The sequence below is a fragment of the Oncorhynchus kisutch genome, linkage group LG2, assembly GCF_002021735.2.
Source record: "Oncorhynchus kisutch isolate 150728-3 linkage group LG2, Okis_V2, whole genome shotgun sequence".
Taxonomy (NCBI): Eukaryota; Metazoa; Chordata; class Actinopteri; order Salmoniformes; family Salmonidae; genus Oncorhynchus; species Oncorhynchus kisutch.
The window spans coordinates 68097198-68120212 of NC_034175.2; the positions used below are offsets into that span (position 1 = coordinate 68097198).

The window sequence follows — 23015 nt, forward strand, 5'->3', positions numbered from 1 at the left end:
ATAAGCCTATGTTGAAGCCCTCTGCTTGCGCCTCCATTTGAAATTGAGGGTTCTGGTGTAGGGGTTTCCGGCCGTCCATCATCAACATCGCCGACTTTGGAGTCAAGCAAAAGCGACTGAATGGAGGAGGCAATGGAGCCAGGGGTAACGTTAACCAGGCATGTCTGTTGTTGACGAGGCTAGCGTTAGACGTCACTGGACAACTTTGTTGCAAATCTAGTTGATGATAACTAGCTAACGTTAATTGCATCTCAAGTGTTTTGTGTAACACCCTCACGGCAAATAACATTTGCAAGCAACTAACGTTAAACTGCAACTAAAATTAGAACACAGTTTATCAGTGTACCGCTGTTATTAGATAAGGTTAGTTACTGTAGCTAGCTTCCACCTCAGATAGTCAAGTACTGTAATAGTTACTGTAGCTAGCTTCCACCTCAGATAGTCAAGTACTGTAATAGTTACTGTAGCTAGCTTCCACCTCAGATAGTCAAGTACTGTAATACATTTTGTTGACAGATTTGTTTTTGTAATGTTTTGTTAGCTCCACCTCATTTAGCTAGACTGAAGTTGACATAGCTAATGTTTGCTGAAGAATAAATAAATGTCCCTGTATTTGCTGTGTGTGTGTTGACAATATACAAGACAGGTAGCTAGCAAATGGCTACCTAGACTATTTGCAAATGTTTTCATCCTGGAGGAAATGCATGAGGCAGAGGAGGTACATGCAAATGCTAGTTTATGCAGTGATTCTTGAATATAACTATAGCCTAATTGTTTTCTACCAACAGTTTTCTACCTTATTTGTTTTCTACCAACAGGAAAGAACAGTTAGTATAGCTTACAAACCTCACCCCTGGGTGCCAGAGTCTTCCTGTGCTGTGGTGGAGAAGTGGTCCTCAGGGCCCAGCTAAATTGCGCTCACGACCATCAGTATACAACCGAGTCCTGCCCCTAAATGCCACAGATGGAGCTGACGGAGAGTGAGATCAGTGAAGACCATAACTCTGTATGGACCTGAGAGCTCAGGATCACAGTGCGAGCCGAGATATACTATCGATCACTTTGGGGGAGCGAGCTGGTGTTCCGAAAATGGAGAAGGAGCAGGCCATTCAACAGCGAATTCAAAGATACACCCATCCATAAAGGGAATATGAGTGGAATTGTTTTTCCACAGATTTTTAATAAAATTAAATAAAAACAATTTCATTGGATGTGGACCTTGTCCCGGTCCTGCTGTTTCGACTCTCTCTCGACCTATAAATGCTTAGCTATGAAAAGCCAACTGACATTTGCTCTGAGTTGTTGAACTGCTGCACCCTCTATAACCACTCTGGTAATTATTTTGATGTTTTAAAGGGGGCTTTTGTAAAAATATTTGATTGTTTGCTGTGCTGGATGTCTGAGTGATTGGACATTTTTATAGTATCTGTAACATATTTCGGGGTGTATTTAATCTGCATCTTAACTTCTTAAAGTGGCAATCAGCAGTAGAAATAGTCTCCCTGCTTCTCTTTCTGTAAAAGCTGAGGGATGGAGCTGGAGAAATGTAACCACTCTCAAAAGCAAGGACTGACCATTCATTATCAAAATTGTAATCATTTTCTATGATCTGTTTTCACTACCATGTACTCAGTTCGCTTTGGATAAAGGCGTCTGCTAAATGGCATATTATTAAAGTCTACTTTGCCAACTAGCTTCCCCGTGTAGTTACCATTCCTTTCCAATAGATGGCAGCCAAAGCTAGTTGAAGTCACTACTCTAGCGACAGGGACACGGGATTAGTGCACACTGAAAGTAGTTTTTATCTTCAAAGCAAGTTTATCTGGTTACGCTTGAACCTTTTGTTATAGTGGACAAGCTAACTAATACTATTTTTACATAATGCGCAGGCATGAGATCTATGTCTTAGGCCAGGCTAGATTTACGCTGCGGTCAAAGGCACTGCATCTCAGTGCTAGAGGCGTCACTACAGACCCTGGTTTGATTCCAGGCAGTATCACAACAGGCCGTGATCTGGAGTCTCATAGGGCAGCGCACAATTGTCCCAGTATTGTCCGGGTTAGGGTTTGGCTGGGGTAGGCAGGCATTGTAAATAAGAATGTCAACTTTCATAAATTAGGTGCATTACCGCCACTGGCCTCATTCGTATTTCAGTCACCCACGTGGGTATAACCAATGAGGAGATGGCACGTGGATACCTGTTTCTATAAACCAATGAGATGGGAGAGGCAGGACTTGCAGCGCGATCTGCTTCAGAAATAGAACTGACTTCTATTTTAGCCCTTGGCAACGCAGGCGCGTGCATTAATTGAATAATATAGATATAGAAATGTATTTTGCGACGTGAGCGGTGTAGTCAGCCTGTTATGGAAGAAACGACACACACAGGGATGAGACGCAGTACACCTCGTCCAATTCTCCCTTGTGCCCATAGGATGAACTGGCAATAAACTGCCAGCCTGTATGCTCTGCAAACAAAATCATAAGACAAGTTATCTGATACCGAAACTAAATCACAATGTATTTATAATGAGCACGCTCTATTATTGGTTAGTGAGTTTAAACATCGTTACAGGATACTGATTATATATATTGAGCTCCTACCCACTACTGATATTAACCTTAAACAATTTATAGTCATAATAATCTGCCAGGTAAGCCTACTTTGCAGTTAACATTTAATTGAGAGGGTTTTGGGGGAATTATTTCTGTTAACACACATGATTAGCTGGCTAAACACCTTTATGGAAAGTGATGGAAATAATTAGCAGAATGTTGTGCCGAGAAATGCCAGCCAGTCGTGTAATTCATGCTAACTCAGTCTCTGACCCCCCCCCCCCCCCCAGGAGAGCAGAGTCCCAACGTGTCGCTGATGCAGAGAATGTCGGACATGTTGTCCCGCTGGTTTGAGGAGGCCAGCGAGGCCCAGGGCAGCCGGGGGACCACACGCCCTCAGACACGCCCTACAGGTGAGACACTGGGACAGGGTTGTGGTTGGCCCGTTGCCACAGATCTATGATTAAACCTTATTTATTTATTTGGGCTGCTATTTCTGGAGCCGAGTTTGCACCAGTGTTTTGTTTATGATAGGCAAAAAAATACAATTAAAAACAACAGATTAAAACTTTATAAAAGACATGCTTCAGAAAAGAAAATAAACACATATTTCCTGCATCTCCTCCAGGCACTCTTCCTCGCATAGAGGGGGCCCCCACCATCCCAACACTCCCTACCATACCCCCTCCACAAGCTGCCAGAGCCCTAGAGGGCTCTGTGGAAATGGAGGCCTCCGCCGTCAACCCTGTACCTGTACCCATCTCCAAGTCCACCTCCTCCTCGTCAACGGTTACAGCACATCCTCCATCAACCTCTTCATCCATGGAAAGCTCGGTGCTTCCCTCATGCGCCCTCACCTCCTCCCCAGATTCAGAGCAGAGGAGTCAGGCAGACACGGCTGTGACCTCCACGCCAACACCCACACCCACCGCAGAGGCCACACTGTCTGGTAAGGGTCACGTAGAGAGAACACACACATACGCTGAGGACTGAAATCAAAACCGACATTTTAGCTCTCCAGTCCACTAAGATGCCATTTTTCCCATAAGAGGGCTGAGTAATTGTCATCGTATTTGATTTGAGGAGAGCCAACAGGTGGTTCACAGGTAGAGTTCTGAAGGGAGTGTTTAAACTACCAGAATGTTCAAGTATAAATGACCAAAGTTAGATTAGATTGTCAAAGATATATTCTGTTAATTAACTAAATTCCTGAAGATTCCTCTGGATTTTGTAAATTACCGGTTGCTTTCCAACCCTACTCACGGTAAACTGCCACTAGCAGACCATAACGTGTGTGTGTGCGCAGACTGTGTGTGTGTGCGCAGACTGTGTGTGTGTGCGCAGACTGTGTGTGTGCGTGTGCGCAGACTGTGTGTGTGCGTGTGCGCAGACTGTGTGTGTGCGTGTGCGCAGACTGTGTGTGTGCGTGTGCGCAGACTGTGTGTGTGCGTGTGCGCAGACTGTGCGTGTGCGCAGACTGTGCGTGTGCGCAGACTGTGCGTGTGCGCAGACTGTGCGTGTGCGCAGACTGTGCGTGTGCGCAGACTGTGTGTGTGCGCAGACTGTGTGTGTGCGTGTGCGCAGACTGTGTGTGTGGAAGCTGTACCACTCAAGCAGCTGCCTTACCCTCTCCTTCTACTGTTTCCTTTATTTTCCTTTATTGCCTCTCCTCCTCTTCCTCCTTGTCTCTCTCGTCTATCCACCTCTCTGTCCCTCTCTACCTCTGTCCCTGTCGTCTCTCTGTCCCTATCGTCTCCCTGTTTCTGTCCCTGTCGTCTCTGTCGTCTCTTTGTAAATGTCCCTGTCGTCTCTCTGTCTCTGTCCCTGTCGTCTCTGTCCCTGTCTCTCTATCCGTCTGTCCATCCACCCCTCTGTCCCTCTCCACCTCTCTGTCCCTGTCGTCTCTCTGTCTCTGTTGTCCCTCCACCCCTCTGTCCCTCCACCCCTCTGTCCCTCTCGTCCCTCCACCCCTCTGTCCCTCTCGTCCCTCCACCCCTCTGTCCCTCTCGTCTCTCCACCCCTCTGTCCCTCCACCCCTCTGTCCCTCTCGTCCCTCCACCCCTCTGTCCCTCTCGTCCCTCCACCCCTCTGTCCCTCTCGTCTCTCCACCTCTGTCTCTCTCTCTGTCCCTCTCGTCTATCTACCTCTGTCAGAGTACGGCCCTCATCGGCTGCCAGTAAGTTTAGTGTGTAGGCGCTTGCAGCGGCTGCTCCTGTTGGCCGACCCCCCAGGACAGAGTCAACCCTCTTCCTCCACCGCAGGCACTGAGAGCCAATCACAGGGGGCTGTTGCTGCTGCCACCAAGATGGCCCCCCCTACAGGTTACAGTCACTACCCCATTGCTGACTACAAATGATCTATAACTGGGCTAATAACTCACTAACTAGCAAAGGATATGTACAAATGTGCACACGTGTTTACATGCAGGTCTTGCTTTGATCTCAAAACAAGGGCATTTACTCACAACCGCTCATGCTGTAAAAGCAGTCCAGTTCAAAGTGAATGGCACAGATCCATATATGGCAATGGTCTATTGCATATTGGCCTACTGCAGCTCTGATTGGCTATGGCGCACCGGTTTGTGTAGAGTACTGGCTGAATCGTGCGTGTCAATGTAATAGAATCATACTCTGATTCGTTCTACATACAACAAAATCTCTTGCATACTAAGTCTTGCATAGTTAGTTTTGTTTCGGTATGTTGCATTGAAAATTACTAATATTGCATTGATTCGATCACAATTCCCACAGTAAAGGAAAATGTTGATAGTGTTCAGTCAACTTTCTAGAGTTTTCCCTGTTAAGTTCTTCTCTGCGCCAGCTGATATTTCTTCTGCGTGGCAGTCATGGGGGAGCTGTGCTCCCACTCATCCACGCAGCTTAGAGGGGACATTGCTCCTGTCCCCACACCATACTCTCTTTTACCTCTTCTACCCAACTCAGCACTGCCTCTAGCCAAATTCCATATGCCCCTCAGACTTTTCAAATGTACTACAAGCTCCACTCTGTTGAGCTACCGTCACTCCCATATCAGCTAAAAGTAGAATGTCATTATGTTTTAGTCATGGATAATAAGCACAGATCTCGCAGCTGTTGTTACCAGTAGCCTGGAATCACTAGTTATTACTTCTAAACATATTAAATTGTGGGAGGGATTCTAATAGGGATACAATGGTTGGTTTATTGTTTGAACAGTCACTGAGATTATATTAGTTTATTAATGCAAAATAGGCTATTTTGATGCATAGCCTATACAATTGAAGTCGGAAGTTCAGGTCCAGGTTACAAAGTGGCTCGGTGACTCGTGTTTGCATCTCAATGTGAAAAAAACTGTTTGCATGTTCTTCACAAAGAGGGCAACAGATGCTACTGAGCCAGATGTCTATGTGTCAGGGGAAAAGCTCCAGGTGGTATCTGATTTTAAGTACCTTGGCATCATACTTGATTCCAACCTCTCTTTTAAAAAGCATGTGAAAAATATAATTCAAATAACCAAGTTCAACCTAGCTAATTTCCGATTTATACGAAATTGTTTGACTACAGAGGTAGCAAAACTGTACTTCAAATCTATGATACTCCCCCACTTAACATACTGCTTGACTAGTTGGGCCCAAGCTTGCTGTACAACATTAAAACCTATTCAGTCTGTCTACAAACAGGCTCTCAAAGTGCTTGATAGGAAGCCCAATAGCCATCATCACTGTTACATCCTCAGAAAGCATGAGCTCCTGAGTTGGGAAAATCTTGTGCAATACACCGACGCATGTCTTGTATTCAAGATCCTAAATGGCCTGGCTCCCCCTCCACTCAGTATTTTTTTTAAACAGAAAACCCAAACATATGGCAGCAGATCCACAAGGTCTGCCATGAGAGGTGACTGTATAGTTAGTTCCCTTAAGGAAAAGCACCTTTAGTAAATCTGTTTTCTCTGTGAGAGCTTCCCATGTCTGGAATACACTGCCAACAGACACACACAACTGCACCACATATCACACTTTCACAAAATGCATGAAGACATGGCTAATGGTCAATCAGATTTGTGAACATAATCCCTAGCTATGTATTGCTGCTTTCCATGTTGTCTGTTGGTTGTGAGGTGTGGAAACACTTTGTTGCTTTTATGAATTTTGTCTTGCTGCTTTTTGTCCTATGTTGCTCTGTCTGTATGCTACGTCTTGCTTGTCCTATGTTGCTCTTGTCTGTATGCTATGTCTTGCTTGTCCTATGTTGCTCTGCGTGTGCTCACTGCTCAATGATTGCCTATATTGTAATTGTTTTTAATAACCTGCCCAAGGACTGCTGTTCAAAATTTGCCGGGCTATAGAAAGCTACGCCAGATAACAGAAATACTCATCATAAACTTTGACTAAAGATACATGTTCTACATATAATTAAAGATACACTGGTTCTTAATGCAACCGCACCGTTACGGAAAAAGCCTAACATTGCTATAATCTGAGTCGGCGCTCAGACGTAACAATATTTTTCCGCCATGTTGGAGTCAACAGAAATACAAAATTACAACATAAATATTCCCTTACCTATGATGATCTTTCATCAGAATGTAGTGCAAGGAGTCCTAGTTCAACAATAAATTGTTTTGTTCCATAATGTTCAATACTAGTGTCCAAGTAGCAGCATTTGCTATCACTTTCAGCTCACATGCCCAAAAAATGACTTCTGGTCCAGGATAACTTGCATGAAAACTTCCAAAAGACATATTACAGGTCGAAAAAAACTGGTCAAACTAATAAGTGCAGAATCAATCTTCAGGATGTTATAATCATATATATCCAATAACATTCCAACCGGATCATTCGTTTTCATCTGGGGCTGATTGGAACAGCCGTAGCACTCAAAAGAGAAATGCGCCACAACAAAATGGCATTCTCTTGCGACACCGACTATTTTCCCTCCCATTAGGTCAAAGTTCACAGCAAATGCTCCATTACACTTTCTACTGAATGAGGACATCTAGTGGAAGACGTAGGAGGTGTTTCCATAACTTGTTGGGAACGGAGGGGGCGATGACGTCAAAGTTGCCCCAACTTTCAGGATTTCAAAACTTGTTTGGAAGATTGCCTGCCCTGTGAGTTCTGTTATACTCACAGACATAATTCAAACGGTTTTAGAAACTTCAGAGTGTTTTCTATCCAATATTAACAATAATATGCATATATTTGCAATTTAGGACAGATTTTTGATGCAGTTCACTATGGGCACGCAATTCATCCAAAGTGAAAATACTGCCCCCTATCTCTAACAGGTTCACCTTTCTAGGGCAGGGGTTCCACTAGTGGAACTCGACAACATTCCGCTGAAAAGGCAGCTCTCGGAATTCAAAAATATTTTTTATAAATATGTAACTTTGACACATTAACAAGTCCAATACAGCAAATTAAAGATTAACAAGATGTTTATGTTTATGTCCATTGTGTCCGATAAAAAAAAAAAAATGCCTTACAGCGAAAGCACAACATATGATTATGTTAGGTCATAGCCAAGTCGAGAACAGACATTTTTCCAGCCAAAGATAGGAGTCACAAAAAGCAGAAATATAGATACAATTTATCACTAACCTTTGATGATCTTCATCAGATGACACTCATAGGACATCATGTTACACAATACATGTATGTTTTGTTCGATAATGTGCATATTTATATCCAAAAATCTCAGTTTACATTGGCGCCTTACGTGCAGTAATGTTTTGATTCCAAAACATCCGGTGATTTTGCAGAAACACTCATAATAAACGTTGATAAAAGATACAACTGTTATTCACAGAATTAAAGATAAACTTCTCCTTAATGCAACCGCTGTGTCAGATTTCAAAAAAACTTTGCGGAAAAAGCATAATCTGAGAACGGCGCTCAGAACCAAAAACAGCCAGAGGAATATCCGCCATTTTGGAGTCAACAAAGTTAGAAACAACACCATAAATATTCACTTACCTTTGATGATCTTCATCAGAAGGCACTCCCAGGAATCCCAGTTTGACAATAAATTACTGATTTGTTCCATAAAGTTTCATGAAGTCCATCATTTATGTCCAAATAGCCACTTGTTGTTAGCATGTTCAGCCCAGTAATCCATCTTCATGATGCGCGAGCATTTCGTCCAGACAAAAACTCGAAAAGTTCCATTAGTCCTTTAGAAACATGTCAAACGATGTATGGAATCAATCTTCAGGATGTTTTTAACATAAAACATCAATAAAGTCCAACCGGAGAATTCCTTTGTCTTCAGAAAAGCACTGGAACGAGAGGTAACTCTGTCGGGAGCACGCGTCATGAGACCAAGGCACTCTGCCAGACCCCTGTCTCAAAGAGGTCTCATGAGTCCCTCCTTTATAGTAGAATTCTCATTCAAGTATTTGACGACAGTTGACATCTAGTGGAAGCCGCAGGAAGTGCAACTTTATCCATATCTCAATGTGTATTCGGTAGGCCAAGCTTTGAAAAACTACAAACCTCAATGTCCCACTTCCTGGTTGGATTTTTCTCAGGTTTTTGCCTGCCATATGAGTTCTGTTATACTCAGACATCATTCAAACAGTTTTAGAAACTTCAGAGTGTTTTCTATCCAAAACTAATAATAATAAGCATATATTAGCATCTGGGACCTGGGAGGCAGTTCACTCTGGGCACGCTATTCATCCAAAAATGAAAATGCTACCCCCTATCCCAAAAAGGTTAAACCATTTTGCCACAACTTTGGAAGTATGCTTGGGGTCACTGTCCATTTGGAAGACCCATTTGCGGCCAAGCTTTAACTTCCTGACTGATGTCTTGAGATGTTGCTTCAATATGTCCAGATCATTTTCCGTCCACATAATTTTCCTCCCTCATGTTGCCATCTATTTTGTGAAGAGCACCAGTCTCTCCTGCAGCAAAGCACCCCCACAACATGATGCTGCCACCCCCGTTCTTCACGGTTGGGATGGTGTTCTTCGGCTTGCAAGCATCCCTCTTTTTCCTCCAAACATAACGATGGCCATTATGGCCAAACAGTTCTATTTTTGTTTCATCAGACCAGAGGACATTTCTCCAAAAAGTATGATTTTTATCCCCATGTGCAGTTGCAAACCGTAGTCTGGCTTTTTGATGCTGGGTTTGGAGCAGGGGCTTGGTGAGCGGCCTTTCAGGTTATGTCAATATAGGACTTGTTTTACTGTGGATATAGATACTTTTGTACCTGTTTCCTCCAGCATCTTCACAAGGTCTATTGCTGTTGTTCTTGGAATGATTTGCTCTTTATGCACCAAAGTATGTTCATCTCTAGGAGACAGAACGCGTCTCCTTCCTGAGTGGTATGGCGGCTGCGTGGTCCCATGGTGTTTATACTTGCGCACTATTGTTTGTACAGAAGAACGTGGTACCTTCAGACGTTTGGAAATTGCTCCCAAGGATGAACCAGACTAGTGTAGGTCTACAACTTTTGTTCTGAGGTCTTGGCTGATTTCTTTTGATTTTCGCATGATGTGAAGCAAAGAGAGAGGCACTGAGTTTGAAGGTAGGCCTTGAAATCCATCCACAGGTACACCTCCAATTAACTCAAATTATGTCAATTAGCCCATCAGAAGCTTCTAAAGCCATGACATCCTTTTCTGGAATTGTTTAAAGGCACAGTCAACTTAGTGGATGTAAACTTCTGACCCACTGGAATTGTGATACAGTGAATTATAAGTGAAATAATCTGTCTGTAAACCATTTTTGGAAAAATGACTTGTCATGGGCAAAGTAGATGTCCTAACTGACTTGCCAAAACTATAGTTTGTTAACAAGAAATTTGTGGAGTGGTTGAAAAACGAGTTTTAATGACTCCAACCTAAGTGTATATAAACTTCTAACTTCAATTGTAGATCAGGTCAAGGAACCAAGCAAGGTTCATTTCCTACACAAACCATTCCCCCATGGCTACGGAAGGATGATACGGCATGTTACAGTTTTCACGGGGGTACGTCGAATGTCGGAGCACACAAAAAGGAGCCGCCCCTTTTGTGACGAAAAACAGCACTGCACTACGCTCCGTCGGCTCCGTTTTGCATATTCTGTTTACGCCTCTTTACCTGTCACACACACACAAGCCCCCTTCCACCAAACATACACATCCCCACCACCCCCCTCCTCTTTCTGCTTGGTTAGTCCTGCCTGTAGCTCCCCTGTATGGTGTGGCAGTGAGGTAGTTGGCTGTGCAACACTGCTTCTGCAGCCCCTTGGCATCAGCAGCAGTATGAAGGGGTTGTCTATGTAATATATTGAAGACTATGGATGGTTATGACTATGCTTAAGATTATATGTAAAATGGTGCCGGAAGAAATGGCAGCAGTTTTACGGGCGCCCAGCCAATTGTGCTGTTATGTGTTTTTTGTTTTTTTTCGTGTAATTTGTAACTTATTTTGTACATAATGTTTCTAGAACCGTATCTTACGGCAAAAAAAGAAGCACAGGACATTCTCCGAACACCCGACAAGGCCAACATCCCAGTTATTTGCAAGAGGAAGAGACACAGGTACAGAGGACACAGAGCAGGGTGCCTCGCTAGGATCCGCAGAAGGCGAGTGGGAAAGCTGCCGTTACCGTCAATATTACTCGCCAACGTGCAACATGTTAAATGTGCAACCAGAGAGAGAGAAATTCTAGATCACCTTTACTCCACACACAGAGCTCTCCCTCGCCGTCCATTTGGTAAATCCGACCACAATTCTATCCTCCTGATTCCTGCTTACAAGCAAAAACTAAAGCAGGAAGCACCGGTGACTCGGTCTATAAGAAAGTGGTCAGATGAAGCAGATGCTAAACTACAGGATTGTTTTGCAATCACAGACTGGAACATGTTCCGGGATTCTTCCGATGGCACTGAGGAGTACACCGCATCAGTCACTGGCTTTATCAATAAGTGCATCGAGGACGTCATCCCCACAGGGACTGTACGTACATACCCCAACCAGAAGCCATGGATTACAGGCAACATTCATACTGAGCTAAAAGGTAGAGCTTCCGCTTTCAAGGTGCGGGACTCTAACCCGGAAGCTTATAAGAAATCCCGCTATGCCCTCCAACGAACCATCACACAGGCAAAGCGTCAATACACGGCTAAGATTGAATCGTACTACACCGGCTCCGAAGCTCATCTTATGTGGCAGGGATTGCAAACTGTTACAGACAACAAAGGGATGCACAGCCGCGAGCTTCCCAGTGACACGAGCTTACCGGCTAAATCACTTCTATGCTCGCTTCGAGGCAAGCAACACTGAGGCATGCGTGAGAGCTTCAGCTGTTCCAGGCGACTGTGTTATCACGCTCCTCGTAGCCGATGTGAGTAAGACCTGTTAAACAGGTCAACATTCACAAGGCTGCGGGGCCAAACGGATTACCAGGACATGTGCTCCGGGCATTTGCTGACCAACTGGCAGGTGTCTTCACTGACATTTTCAACCTGTCCCTGATTTGAGTCTGCAATACCAACATGTTTCAAGCAGACCACCATAATCCCTGTGCCCAAGAACATGAAGGCAACCTGCCTGAATGACTACAGATGCATAGCACTCACGTCCGTAGCCACGAAGTGTTTTGAAAGGCTGGTAAGGGCTCACATCAACACCATTATCCCAGAAACCCTAGACCCACTCCAATTTGCATACTGCCCAAACAGATCCACAGATGATGTCATCTCTATTGCACCCCACACTGCCCTTTTCCACCTGGACAAATGGAACACTTATGTGAGAATAGTATTCATTGACTACAGCTCAGCGTTCAACACTATAGTACCCTCTGCAACTGGATCCTGGACTTCCTGACGGGCCGCCCCCAGGTGGTGAGGGTAGGTAGCAACACATCTGCCATGCTGATCCATGCTGATCCTCAACACTGGAGCTCCCCAGGGGTGCGTGCTCAGTCCCCTCCTGTACTCCCTGTTCACTAATGACTGCATGGCCAGGCACGACTCCAACACCATTATTAAGTTTGCAGACGACACAACAGTGGTAGGCCTGATCACCGACAATGACGAGACAGCCTACAGGGAGGAGGTCAGAGACCTGGCCCCTTGGTGCCAGAATAACAACCTATCCCTCAACGTAACCAAGACAAAGGAGATGATTGTGGACTACAGGAAAAAGACGACTGAGCACGCCCCCATTCTCTTCGACGCAGCAGGTTGAGTTACATAACTTTATGAAATACATGAACTAAGTATGCAATTGTCGTGTTATTTGTTCACTCAGGTTCCCTTTATCTAATTTTAGGTTTAGGTTGAAGATTTGATAACACATTCGGTATCAAAAATATGCAAAAGTAGAGAAAATTTGAAAGGGGGCAAATACTTTTTCACAGCACTGTACAGGCACAGACAGATATAATGTAAGTGGCTACAATGAGTCAGTTTTGTATGTTGTCTCCCATTTTTCATATGTATTGTTTATACCTGAACATGTAAGCTTCAGTATTGGCGCGAAGCCTCGTCAGGGCTGTGACATCTGTCTTTTCTGTAGAGACTGATGAAGCTACTATGAACACACCAATTGGTATTTCATATACATGGGAAATAATGATATTCAATCTCAATCCTTTACGATTCGCTTCACGAAACACTCGTAATGTGGACGTATGTAGCTTGAGTTGCAGTGGAATGCACTAGCGGGAGGAATCAATTCATATATCAATCTATCTCTCAGCAACAACTTTCTTTGGAAGTCTATTAATCTAGTTTGAGGTGGAGTGAATGGTTTGCCAATGATGAATTTCTGCATGATGCCCTTTTTGTGGTCGCTGGTTACTGGTCACACAAGGTGACAGATGTTTGTGCATTACACAGGCCCTTGGTCAGTGTGGTTGGCCACTGGCACTACCCCATGGTCAACATAGTTGGTATCAGCTCAACAGACATGCAGTGAGTGGGTGTTCGTATTACTATGAGGTCCATCCTTGTTCCATGACTTCCTTTCAAAAGGCTGAGTGAGACAACATGAGATGCCTGAAAAAGTTAAACTACTGTGTAAATCTTCTGTTGTTATCGAACTATGAATTGCGCGTGTGATATCTTTTGTGTTTTAGCACTGTACGTGTGGCACTGTATGTGTTCCATCTCCCACAAGCTTTTTGTAGGGAAATTGCTGTTCTATTTCCATATCAATATCAACCTTGAGATGTTCTTCTCAGTGTTACAACAAACAACACTGTCTGTTCATTTAGCTGTGTTTAATTATTTTTCCTGCTTGGCCTTGGTCCCCTTTAAGCTGCGTTTTGACTTGAGCTTTGATCTTTGACCTCTATGTGACCTGAGCATGATCGTATGAACCCTGGTGTGACCCTCTGTGCCTGTTGTTTAGTGAGTCTTATTTGTGTTCCAGATTCTCCCTCGTCTGTGGTTAACAAACAGCTGGGATCCATGACTCTGGATGAGCAGCAGGGTGCGTCTCCTCTCCTCCCTTTCCCTCCCTCCCTCCCTCCCTTCTCTTTCTCTCTCTCTCTCTCTCTCTCACTCTCTCTCACTCTCTCCCTATAGTCTCTTATCTCTCTTTCTCTCCTTTTTCTTTCTGTTCTTTTGTATCTCTGTCTTCCTCTGGCCTTTCTCTCTGTCGTCTGTGTGGCATAAAAAAATGATATAATAATTTGCATGAGACTTCTGGTGTGCCTTCTTGTCCCGCCACCATCTTTATACCATGAGACTTCCGGCTTGCCCCTTGCCACTCCTCCAGCTTTACCTGAGTGCATGTTTACTAGGCATGCATTCCAGTCCCTTTTGGCCAACCGAGTCCCCAGGGCAGAGACTCGTGTCAGCTATTTTCTCCAAGGCTCTCTTGTTGCGACTGTAGCTTGAGATAATGTTAGGTAATTCCTCAGCCCTTAAGTATTGATTTTATTTTGGATCGGGAACAGGGCCGTATTTATGAACGGACACACAGGGCACGTGCCCCTGGGCTCCAAACCTGGCCCTGATGCAATCTTGCTGCCCTCCTGGCTTTTCACTCAGTCACAGCCGTGCTGTAGATCATCTCACGTTCAAACTGTTCCCTCTCAATGCGATCGTCTCCTGTATTGGCTTTTTCTATTTTATTTTACAGAACAACGCAATCGGCCCTAAGATGACAGTGACATTCCAAACTGCTTTGCGATGAACTTGTTGCGTGTGGTGGTAGTTCGAGAGGCTTGCATTTAACCCCTGTATCTTTGTGGTGTTCCCCTCTCACCTGTGTGACGTTTTTGGTTCAAATCTGGGTCAAATACTGGCAAATACTAAAGGGGTGCGCTTGGTTTCTTCTATTGTCACCATTGTGACGGGCAACTTAAATCTAACCAAGTGCACCTCACGCTTTTTGAAAGTATATGAATCACTGTATGTATTGCTGCTGTGGATTAATGGATAGCATTCCTCTCTTCCTCTGTATGGAATGAAACTTGAAAACTTTCACAGAAACTTTATTGTGTAATACAGTAAGTAGGAGGTGAGTGTACAATGGAGTACAGCCTTGTTTTGCATTGCCATTGACCTACCTAAAACAACAGTGAATCATGTTATCATCGCATTAGATTGTCCTGTATATTAAAAAACAAGACTGTTGTACCTTTCTTCTAAAATATAATCTATTGGACATGTTTTTAGCTAGCATAACTACAGACTACATTATGCAAAGTGCTAACACTGAAATGGAATAAAAAGTGGTTTTATCTATTTGCTAAATTAGTATTATTCTCTATACACTAATTCAAATGAAACTAGTCTATATTGTTTTGTCCCCAATTCTGAAATGTACTGTAACACCTAACATGGAAACACAATGATGAATAACTCTGTTGAAAATGTAGGGTTGCAGAATTCCACACAATGTTCAATAAATTCCCTGGTTTTCCAGAAATTCTGGTTAGAGGATTCTATATTTCCTGCTTTATTGCCTCCTAATTCTGGGAATCTTCCAACCAGGATTTCGGAAAAACAACTGAATTTATTGAAAGTTCCTGGAATTTTTGCAACCCTAATCACTATAGTGGTTTTTATTTTGGTAACCAGGCAAAACTATTGTCATATACTCTATATTATGCAATAATCTCTCTTTCTCCTTCCATTTATTCCTTTCATTCTCTCTGTCGGTCTGTCTCTATCTGTCTGTGTCTCTCTGTGTGTGTGTGTGTGTGTGTTCTCCCTCTCAGGAGCATCAGAAGCTGTGAGTGCTGGAGCGAGTTTGATTAAAGTGAAAACTCTGTCTGCGTCTGCCAGTGTAACTGGCACCTCGTCTGGGTCCGGGGCACCCAGCAGCAGTACTGGACCTGGAGGTAGCCGAGCCAGCACGGCAGAACCCGTCCTGAGTCTACACTACAGCACTGAGGGAACCACCACCAGCACCATCAAACTGGACTTCACCGACGAGTGGTGAGCGTGCGACTCCGACTGCACTACTTAGAAAACCAGAAAGCACAATTTCACACAATTCAAACTTTAGGAATATTCACAAATTGAAATCAAGTGTCTCATCTTGGTGATGGAATGTTGTTCTTTGAGACCGACTCTTACCCTCTCTCCTTTGCCCCACCCCCTGTTCTCTACAGGAGCCGCAGAGCTCCTAGTTCCAGGGGAGGCGGAGCCTCCAGTTCCAGGGGCAGCGGAGTCTCCAGTGGAGAGTCCAAACCGTCAGAGGCAGCAGGGGCCGCCCAGACCAGGGAAGGGCCCTTGGCAGAGAGCTCTACCTCAGAGCAGGGTGAGGACAGGAGTGGCCATGATTGTTAGCGTTACTGTCCTCTATGGGATTCCATGTGTAGCACTGATCAGGAAAGCGTTATTAGTTCCACTAGTTCTGCCGTATTGCCGACACCTAGACAACTGAGCCTCATACTGACCACATCTCTCTTCCTTCCTCTCCCCTCCTTCAATATCAGTGGCTGTGTCGGAGCCCTCCGGCCAGAGCAGGTCTGCTGCTTCCCACACAGACCCACTGTGTGAGGCTGGGGGTGCCTCCTTCTCCAGCACCCAGGGCTCCACGCAGGCCCAGGCCACAGCACAAGCCTCCTCTGTGGGGGATTGTGTGACTACCACACCCCTGGAGAGGAACCAGGGTGTGGGTGCGGAGGACACCACTGGGGGGTGCAGGAGAGAGGAGCCTGTGGGGGAGGAGGGGCATGGGGGTCCAGGGGGACAGGGGGTTCCAACGGGACCGGGAGGACAGGGTCAACCCTCCCGTAGCCACCAGGACTCAGACGACAGTGATGACGATCCAATTCTTATCCCCTCTGCGAGGTACAGAGGAGGACAGGGACAGAGGTACAGACTGCAGCAATACAACACACACAGTATTTTGATATGTTGTTGTTGAGTATCCCATTTAATGTCACATCCTCTGTATATTGCTGTGAGAGAACCTTTTTTATTGTTCTTTGTGGTCATGTACGTTTAATGATTCTGCTATAAACATAGATCTAATTTCAGAGGATCAGCGGTAGGAGATAGGATGATCAGGTAACGTCTGTGTGTCCACAACTATAATATCTAACCTGCAAGCAGTTGAAGAGCTTTAACTTCCAAAACTACAGCTCCTATGAGTCCAAGCAACCCCCACCTGAGACTCTACTGTAGTCTACAGGATGTGGTGTTTGTAGTTTTCACCAGCAGGATTAAGCCTTGTGGGTGTGATGGGCACTGTTGTGAAACACTATTCATGTGAGCATGTATATGCATGTGTGTACCACCACCATTCACTAAGAGGAAAGCTATTAGCTACATTATCCCTGGTAGGTCCTTACTGATGTCACGAGGGTAACGGGCAACACCAAAGATGCAACAACCAATGAATGAATGAAACCCTTTCAAACCGTCAGTAAAATGTAGATTATACTCATTGGTTATATAGCCAGCTTGGACTAAGTTTAGTATCTGACCTACTCATTGTTTACTCACAACACGAGAGAGATAAGAGAAGGAGAGAGAGGAGATTGATATTATCTACAGGGTGAAGTGAAATAAGGACATTGTCTTCTCTACAGTATGTGTAGGGTTGTTGAGGTTGTAGAGGACTGGTGACGGTCAGTTAGCGCGGCATGTGAGTAGTATTTGCAGCTTTGTTGCTGATTTATTTTCCCAAGTGCTGTTTTGGTTGCTTCAGCATCATCGAGGGGTGAACCAGCATGACGCTCAGAATTCAATTTCCTCTCTGCAGGTATAGAGTGAAAGATTTTTATTGTCAATACTGTGTATAATGTGTGCTTGTGTGTGTCACAGACGCTCAGCTGCAGCCCGTATCCAGGAACTGTTTCGTCGGAGGAAGGAGAGGAGAGAGATGGAGGAGAGTGAGACCCAAAATATCAGGAGACCCTCAGTCAAAATGGTCTACAAGGGCCACCGCAACTCCAGGACTATGGTACACTAATCTTCACTTCTCGACTTCGGTTACTTCTGGTCGCACGCTTCCAGCTGACTCTAGATCAGCTTCCCCCTACGCCAACCCCTACTGAAAACATAATGTGAAGAGCAACAAACTGATCCTGGGCCAGATGTAGAGAGGGATCCCAGCTGCTGAGCAAACTATCCTCCCGGTTTAATAGAATTAGATAAATATATACACACACACACACATAGTGGCGGTTCAAGCTTGTGAACATAGATGTCATTTCAGAGGATCAGCAGTAGGAGGTAGGCTGATCAGGTAAAGTCTGTGTCCACAACTAAAACATCTAACCTGCAAGCAGTGCAGTGCTCATTGAAGAACTTTAACTTCCAAAACTACAGCTCCCACGAGTCCAAAAGACTACTGTAGTCTACAGGATGTGGTGTTTGTAGTTTTCACCAGCAGGACTAAGCCTTGTAGGTGTGATGGGCACTTGTGAAACACTATTCATGTGAGCATGTATATGCATGTGTGTACCACCACCATTCACTAAGAGGAAAGCTATTAGCTACATTATCCCTGGTAGGTACGTACTGATGTCACGAGGGTAACGGGCAACACCAAAGATGCAACAACCAATGAATGAATGAAACCCTACAAACCCTGGAGAAAAATGTAGATTATACCCATTGGTTATATAGCCAGCTTAGACTAAACTTAGTACCTGACCTTCTCATTGTTTACACACAACAAGAGACTGATAAGAGAAGGAGAGAGAGGAGATTGAGTAGCCACCTTTTGCAGACATAACAACCGAACACACTCGTAGCATTTTTTCTACAATGGAAATCAAATATTGTTCGTAAAGTTCTTCCCAACACTGTTGCAGAAGTTCCCACAGATGTGTTGCACTTTGTACGTTGCTTTGCTTTCACCCTTCTGCCCAGTTCCTCCCAAACCAGCTCCATTGGGTTTAAGTATGGAGACTGTGCTGGCCATTCTGTGATTTGAAGCCTACAGTCTTGTTCTTTTCTTCTAAGGTAGTTGTGACATAGCCTGGAGGTATGTTTTGGGTCATTATCTTGCTGTAGGATGAACCCCTGACCAACTAAGCGTACACCAGAGGGTATTGCATGGCACTGCAAAATGCTGTGGTAGCCATTTTGGTTCAGGCTGCCACTCACTCTCTGCAAGTCGCTGACTCTGGATCCATCAAAAGAGCCCCAGACCATCACGCTTCCTCCTCCATGTTTGACAGTTGGTGTCACACACTGAGGAACCATCCTTTAGCCTACTCGATGGCATACAAAAACCCTGCGTGATGAACTGAAGATTTCAAGTCTTCAGTAGTCCAGTCTTCAGTAGTCCACTGGCGGTGGTTCATGTCCCAGACACTTCTCTTTTTCTTATTTTGCTTTCTTACTGCCACTCGACCTGTCAAACCTGCAACTCGAAGTCTTCTCTTCACAGTTGAAACTGAGACTTGCTTTCTTCAACCAGTGTTAAGCTGTGCTTGAAGTTGTTGTCCTGTGAGCCGCCTATCACGCAAGCTGTTGACTCTCAGAAACGTGTCTTCTGATTCTGTTGTGGCTTTGGGTCTGCCAGACTTCTTCCTGTCAGTTTCCTCCAGTTTCCAAGTGCCTTTTGATGGTGTAGGAAGCTGTACCGACACCTTGGCTTTCCTTGCAATTTTTCTAAAGAAAAGACCTACGCTTTTAAGGGTTATAATGGTCTGTGTCTTCCTTTTGTTAATTGCCTTTTTCTCGCCATGATGATAGCAATATACTATTTCCTGCAGTACAATACTGTCTAAATAATGCTTAAGAGTGTGTAGTAACACAGTCTGTTCCGACACTGCTTTTATACAGACAGAGGGTTTGTGAGTAATCAACAAAAGTTTGGATACCTGTAGGAATTGTTAGCATCTACTTTCAAGGCTTAATTGACATCCATTGCTGCAGAGCAGCTGTAAGTTGTTAACCCATTACTTGTTCCCTTAAAAGCATTTTTATTTATTTTTTACTCTGAAATCTACGTTATTTTTCAGGTTTAGTTTTTTTGGTAACCAAAACTTATTAAAATATATTTTTTTTTAACCTCTGGCAGTTTACCGCTTACCTTTTGTACCATTTCAGGGTACTCACTGGACTTGGAACTGGGGGATGTTGTAAAACTTTTGACCGGTAACGTAAACTAACTCACATTTGTACGGAATGGGGTTAGCGTACGTTAGTGTGTATATAAATAAGTTTCAAGATGCTTTGAAAGCATTTATAGTTCCTTCGTCTCCAGTTATTTCTGTGTGCTGTCTGTAGATCAAGGAGTCGTGTTTCTGGGGGAACAACTTTGTGATGAGTGGTTCAGACTGTGGCCACATCTTCATCTGGAACAGACACACGGGGGAGCACCTGATGCTGCTGGAGGCCGACAATCACGTAGTCAACTGTCTCCAGCCGCACCCCTACGACCCCAGTGAGTTACTGTACACTCCATACACCTTCAACCACACCCCTACCCGCTTACAGCCGCACCCCTACGACCCCAGTGAGTTACTGTACACTCCATACACCTTCAACCACACCCCTACCCGCTTACAGCCGCACCCCTACGACCCCAGTGAGTTACTGTACACTCCATACACCTTCAACCACACCCCTACCCGCTTACAGCCGCACCCCTACGACCCCAGTGAGTTACTGTACACTCCATACACCTTCAACCACACCCCTACCCGCTTACAGCCGCACCCCTACGACCCCAGTGAGTTACTGTACACTCCATACACCTTCAACCACACCCCTACCCGCTTACAGCCGCACCCCTACGACCCCAGTGAGTTACTGTACACTCCATACACCTTCAACCACACCCCTACCCGCTTACAGCCGCACCTCTATGACCCCAGTGAGTTACACTTCTATATCTAGAGCCACGCCTACAGTGTATACACCCACACCTCTGTAATCCCAATGATTAACACACACCTACCCTAGTCTCACCTCTACACCTCAACCACACCCCGGTGAGTTTCTTAGCTACATTTTCAGCCTTGTATAAAGAGCCAATGATGTCACACCTCCTACCCCTTAATTGTCGTACCCTATTGCCAACAGTTTGTCTCCTGTCTGTTCCAGTTCTTGCCTCGTCAGGGATCGACTACGACATTAAGATCTGGTCACCTCTGGAGGCGTCACCGTCCTTTAACAGAGTCCTAGCTGATGAGGTATGTTTGCTAAACAATTGATTCAACGTTAGTGGCAGACAGCGGGTAGTCTGGGGTTCACTTCTCTGTCTCACCAGTTGAGTGGGTTGGATTCCCCACTGTGTGAGACTTCCACACAGAGTCTCTGGTCCTCTACAAGAACTCTCACAACCACTGACTGGAGACACCTTGGCCCAGGAGACCAACCTATCCCTCCCTGCCCTCCTCCCTGTACCCTCCCTCATCACCCTCTCTTCTCCCCTTTTTCACCCTATTACCTTTTCTATTCCCACTTCCACGTTACCCCTTACCGTCCTCCCCTTCAACCGCTCTCTCACCAGTCTCACTCCCAACTTCCGAGTATGATAGGAATCACATTCTCTTTGATCGTTCTGATTTACTGGTGTCATTTGATGCTTCTGATTTACTGGTATCATTTGCTTTCTTTTACCTTCCTCTCTATCTCCCTCTTTCCCTTTCTCTCTCAGGTGATCACGCGTAATGAGTTGATGCTTGAGGAGACCAGGAACACCATCACAGTCCCCGCCTCCTTCATGCTGCGAATGCTGGCCTCCCTTAATCACATAAGAACGGGTACACACACACACACACACACACACACACACACTCTGAGTTACATTTTGCTAGTAGTTTTGTGATATTAACTTTCTCTTTCGTGAGTTATTTTTATGGTGTTTTGGAAAGGCAGATGACTAATGAACCAATAGAAAGTGCATGTGGAAGTATTTCTGTTCTTCTTGATGTACTTTGGGACCCTTGAGCCTGCTCTGAGTAAGCCTCTTACCACTTTGAGATTTACTAGTTCACCCACTCAATTTCTAGCCTGGTTGAGTGGGTGTGGGTCTCTGTTCAGCTATGACATTCCACTCCTTGTACTCTGTAATTCGCACAAAATCCAGCTCTATATTCAATGTTGAGATTAACGAAAGGCCAGTCCCTTTGACAATTGACAGAGTACAAGGAGTGAAATGTTAGACTGGTACCCAGACTACTCAATTACCAGCAACCAGTTATGAAACTTACACTGTAGGAAATGGGTTTAGGGTTGCATTCATCAGGCACAAAATGAAAAACTGACTGAAATAGGGACTTGTCAAGTAAGAAATTATGATTTCGTTTTTTTTTCACACACTCACTTTGTTTGTCCTCAGATCGCTTGGAGGGTGACCGCTCAGAAGGTTCTGGACAGGAGAACGAGGATGACCAGTAGCTGCCCGAACACCATTTTATTGGAAAAAGAAAACACAATTTTTCTTTTGCTCTAAAAAGCACTTGAAGATCTTGAGATTTGTACAAGTAGAATATTTCTTTATCTGAGCATTAGTTACATTTTTAGCTCTTCTTTTTTAAGATGACTTTCTTACTGGTGTGTCTGTATGAGAACTGCATTTGAGGAAAAAAGTGTGTGAATGCAAGCGCAAAGCCAGACGTGTGTGTGTGTGTATGTATATGTATATGTATATGTATATATATATATATATATATATCTATATCAGTTAAAGTCGCAAGTTTACATACACCTTAGCCAAATGCATTTAAACTCAGTTTCACAATTCCTGACATTTAAGCCTAGTAAAAATTCCCTGTCTTAGGTCAGTCACCACTTTATTTTAAGAATGTGAAATGTCAGAATGATAGTGGAGTGATTTATTTCAGCTTTTATTTCTTTCATCACATTCCCAGTGGGTCAGAAGTTTACATGCTACCAAATACTAATTGAGTGTATTGCCTTTAAATTGTTTAACTTGGGTCAAACATTTTGGGTAGCCTTCCACAAGCTTCCCACAATAAGTTGGGTGAATTTTGGCCCATTCCTCCTAACAGAGCTGGTGTAACTGAGTCAGGTTTGTAGGCCTCCTTGCTCGCACACGCTTTTTCAGTTCTGCCCATTTTCTATGGGATTGAGGTCAGGACTTTG

At 44.4% G+C, this 23015-nt stretch overlaps 1 protein-coding gene across 6 annotated transcripts in view; it reads left to right on the forward strand.

Annotated features, from left to right (window-relative positions):
* LOC109870596 (DDB1- and CUL4-associated factor 6) overlaps window positions 1–22441 on the forward strand; it is a 62384-nt gene extending 39943 nt beyond the window's left edge. Inside the window, exons 9-21 of one of the 6 annotated variants that reach the window (XM_031800598.1) lie at window positions 2847–2969; window positions 3185–3505; window positions 4710–4877; window positions 13912–13971; window positions 15710–15929; window positions 16106–16254; window positions 16433–16814; window positions 16968–17009; window positions 17769–17907; window positions 20190–20346; window positions 21009–21097; window positions 21565–21670; window positions 22249–22441. In XM_031800598.1, coding sequence (XP_031656458.1) covers window positions 2847–2969; window positions 3185–3505; window positions 4710–4877; window positions 13912–13971; window positions 15710–15929; window positions 16106–16254; window positions 16433–16814; window positions 16968–17009; window positions 17769–17907; window positions 20190–20346; window positions 21009–21097; window positions 21565–21670; window positions 22249–22307 — 2015 coding nt within the window. In that variant the 3' untranslated portion in view covers window positions 22308–22441. The remainder of the gene's footprint in view (window positions 1–2846; window positions 2970–3184; window positions 3506–4709; window positions 4878–13911; window positions 13972–15709; window positions 15930–16105; window positions 16255–16432; window positions 16815–16967; window positions 17010–17768; window positions 17908–20189; window positions 20347–21008; window positions 21098–21564; window positions 21671–22248) is intronic. The other 5 variants (XM_031800606.1, XM_031800610.1, XM_031800615.1 and 2 more) reach the window with 5 other exon arrangements.
* The last annotated feature ends 574 nt before the right edge of the window (window positions 22442–23015 follow it).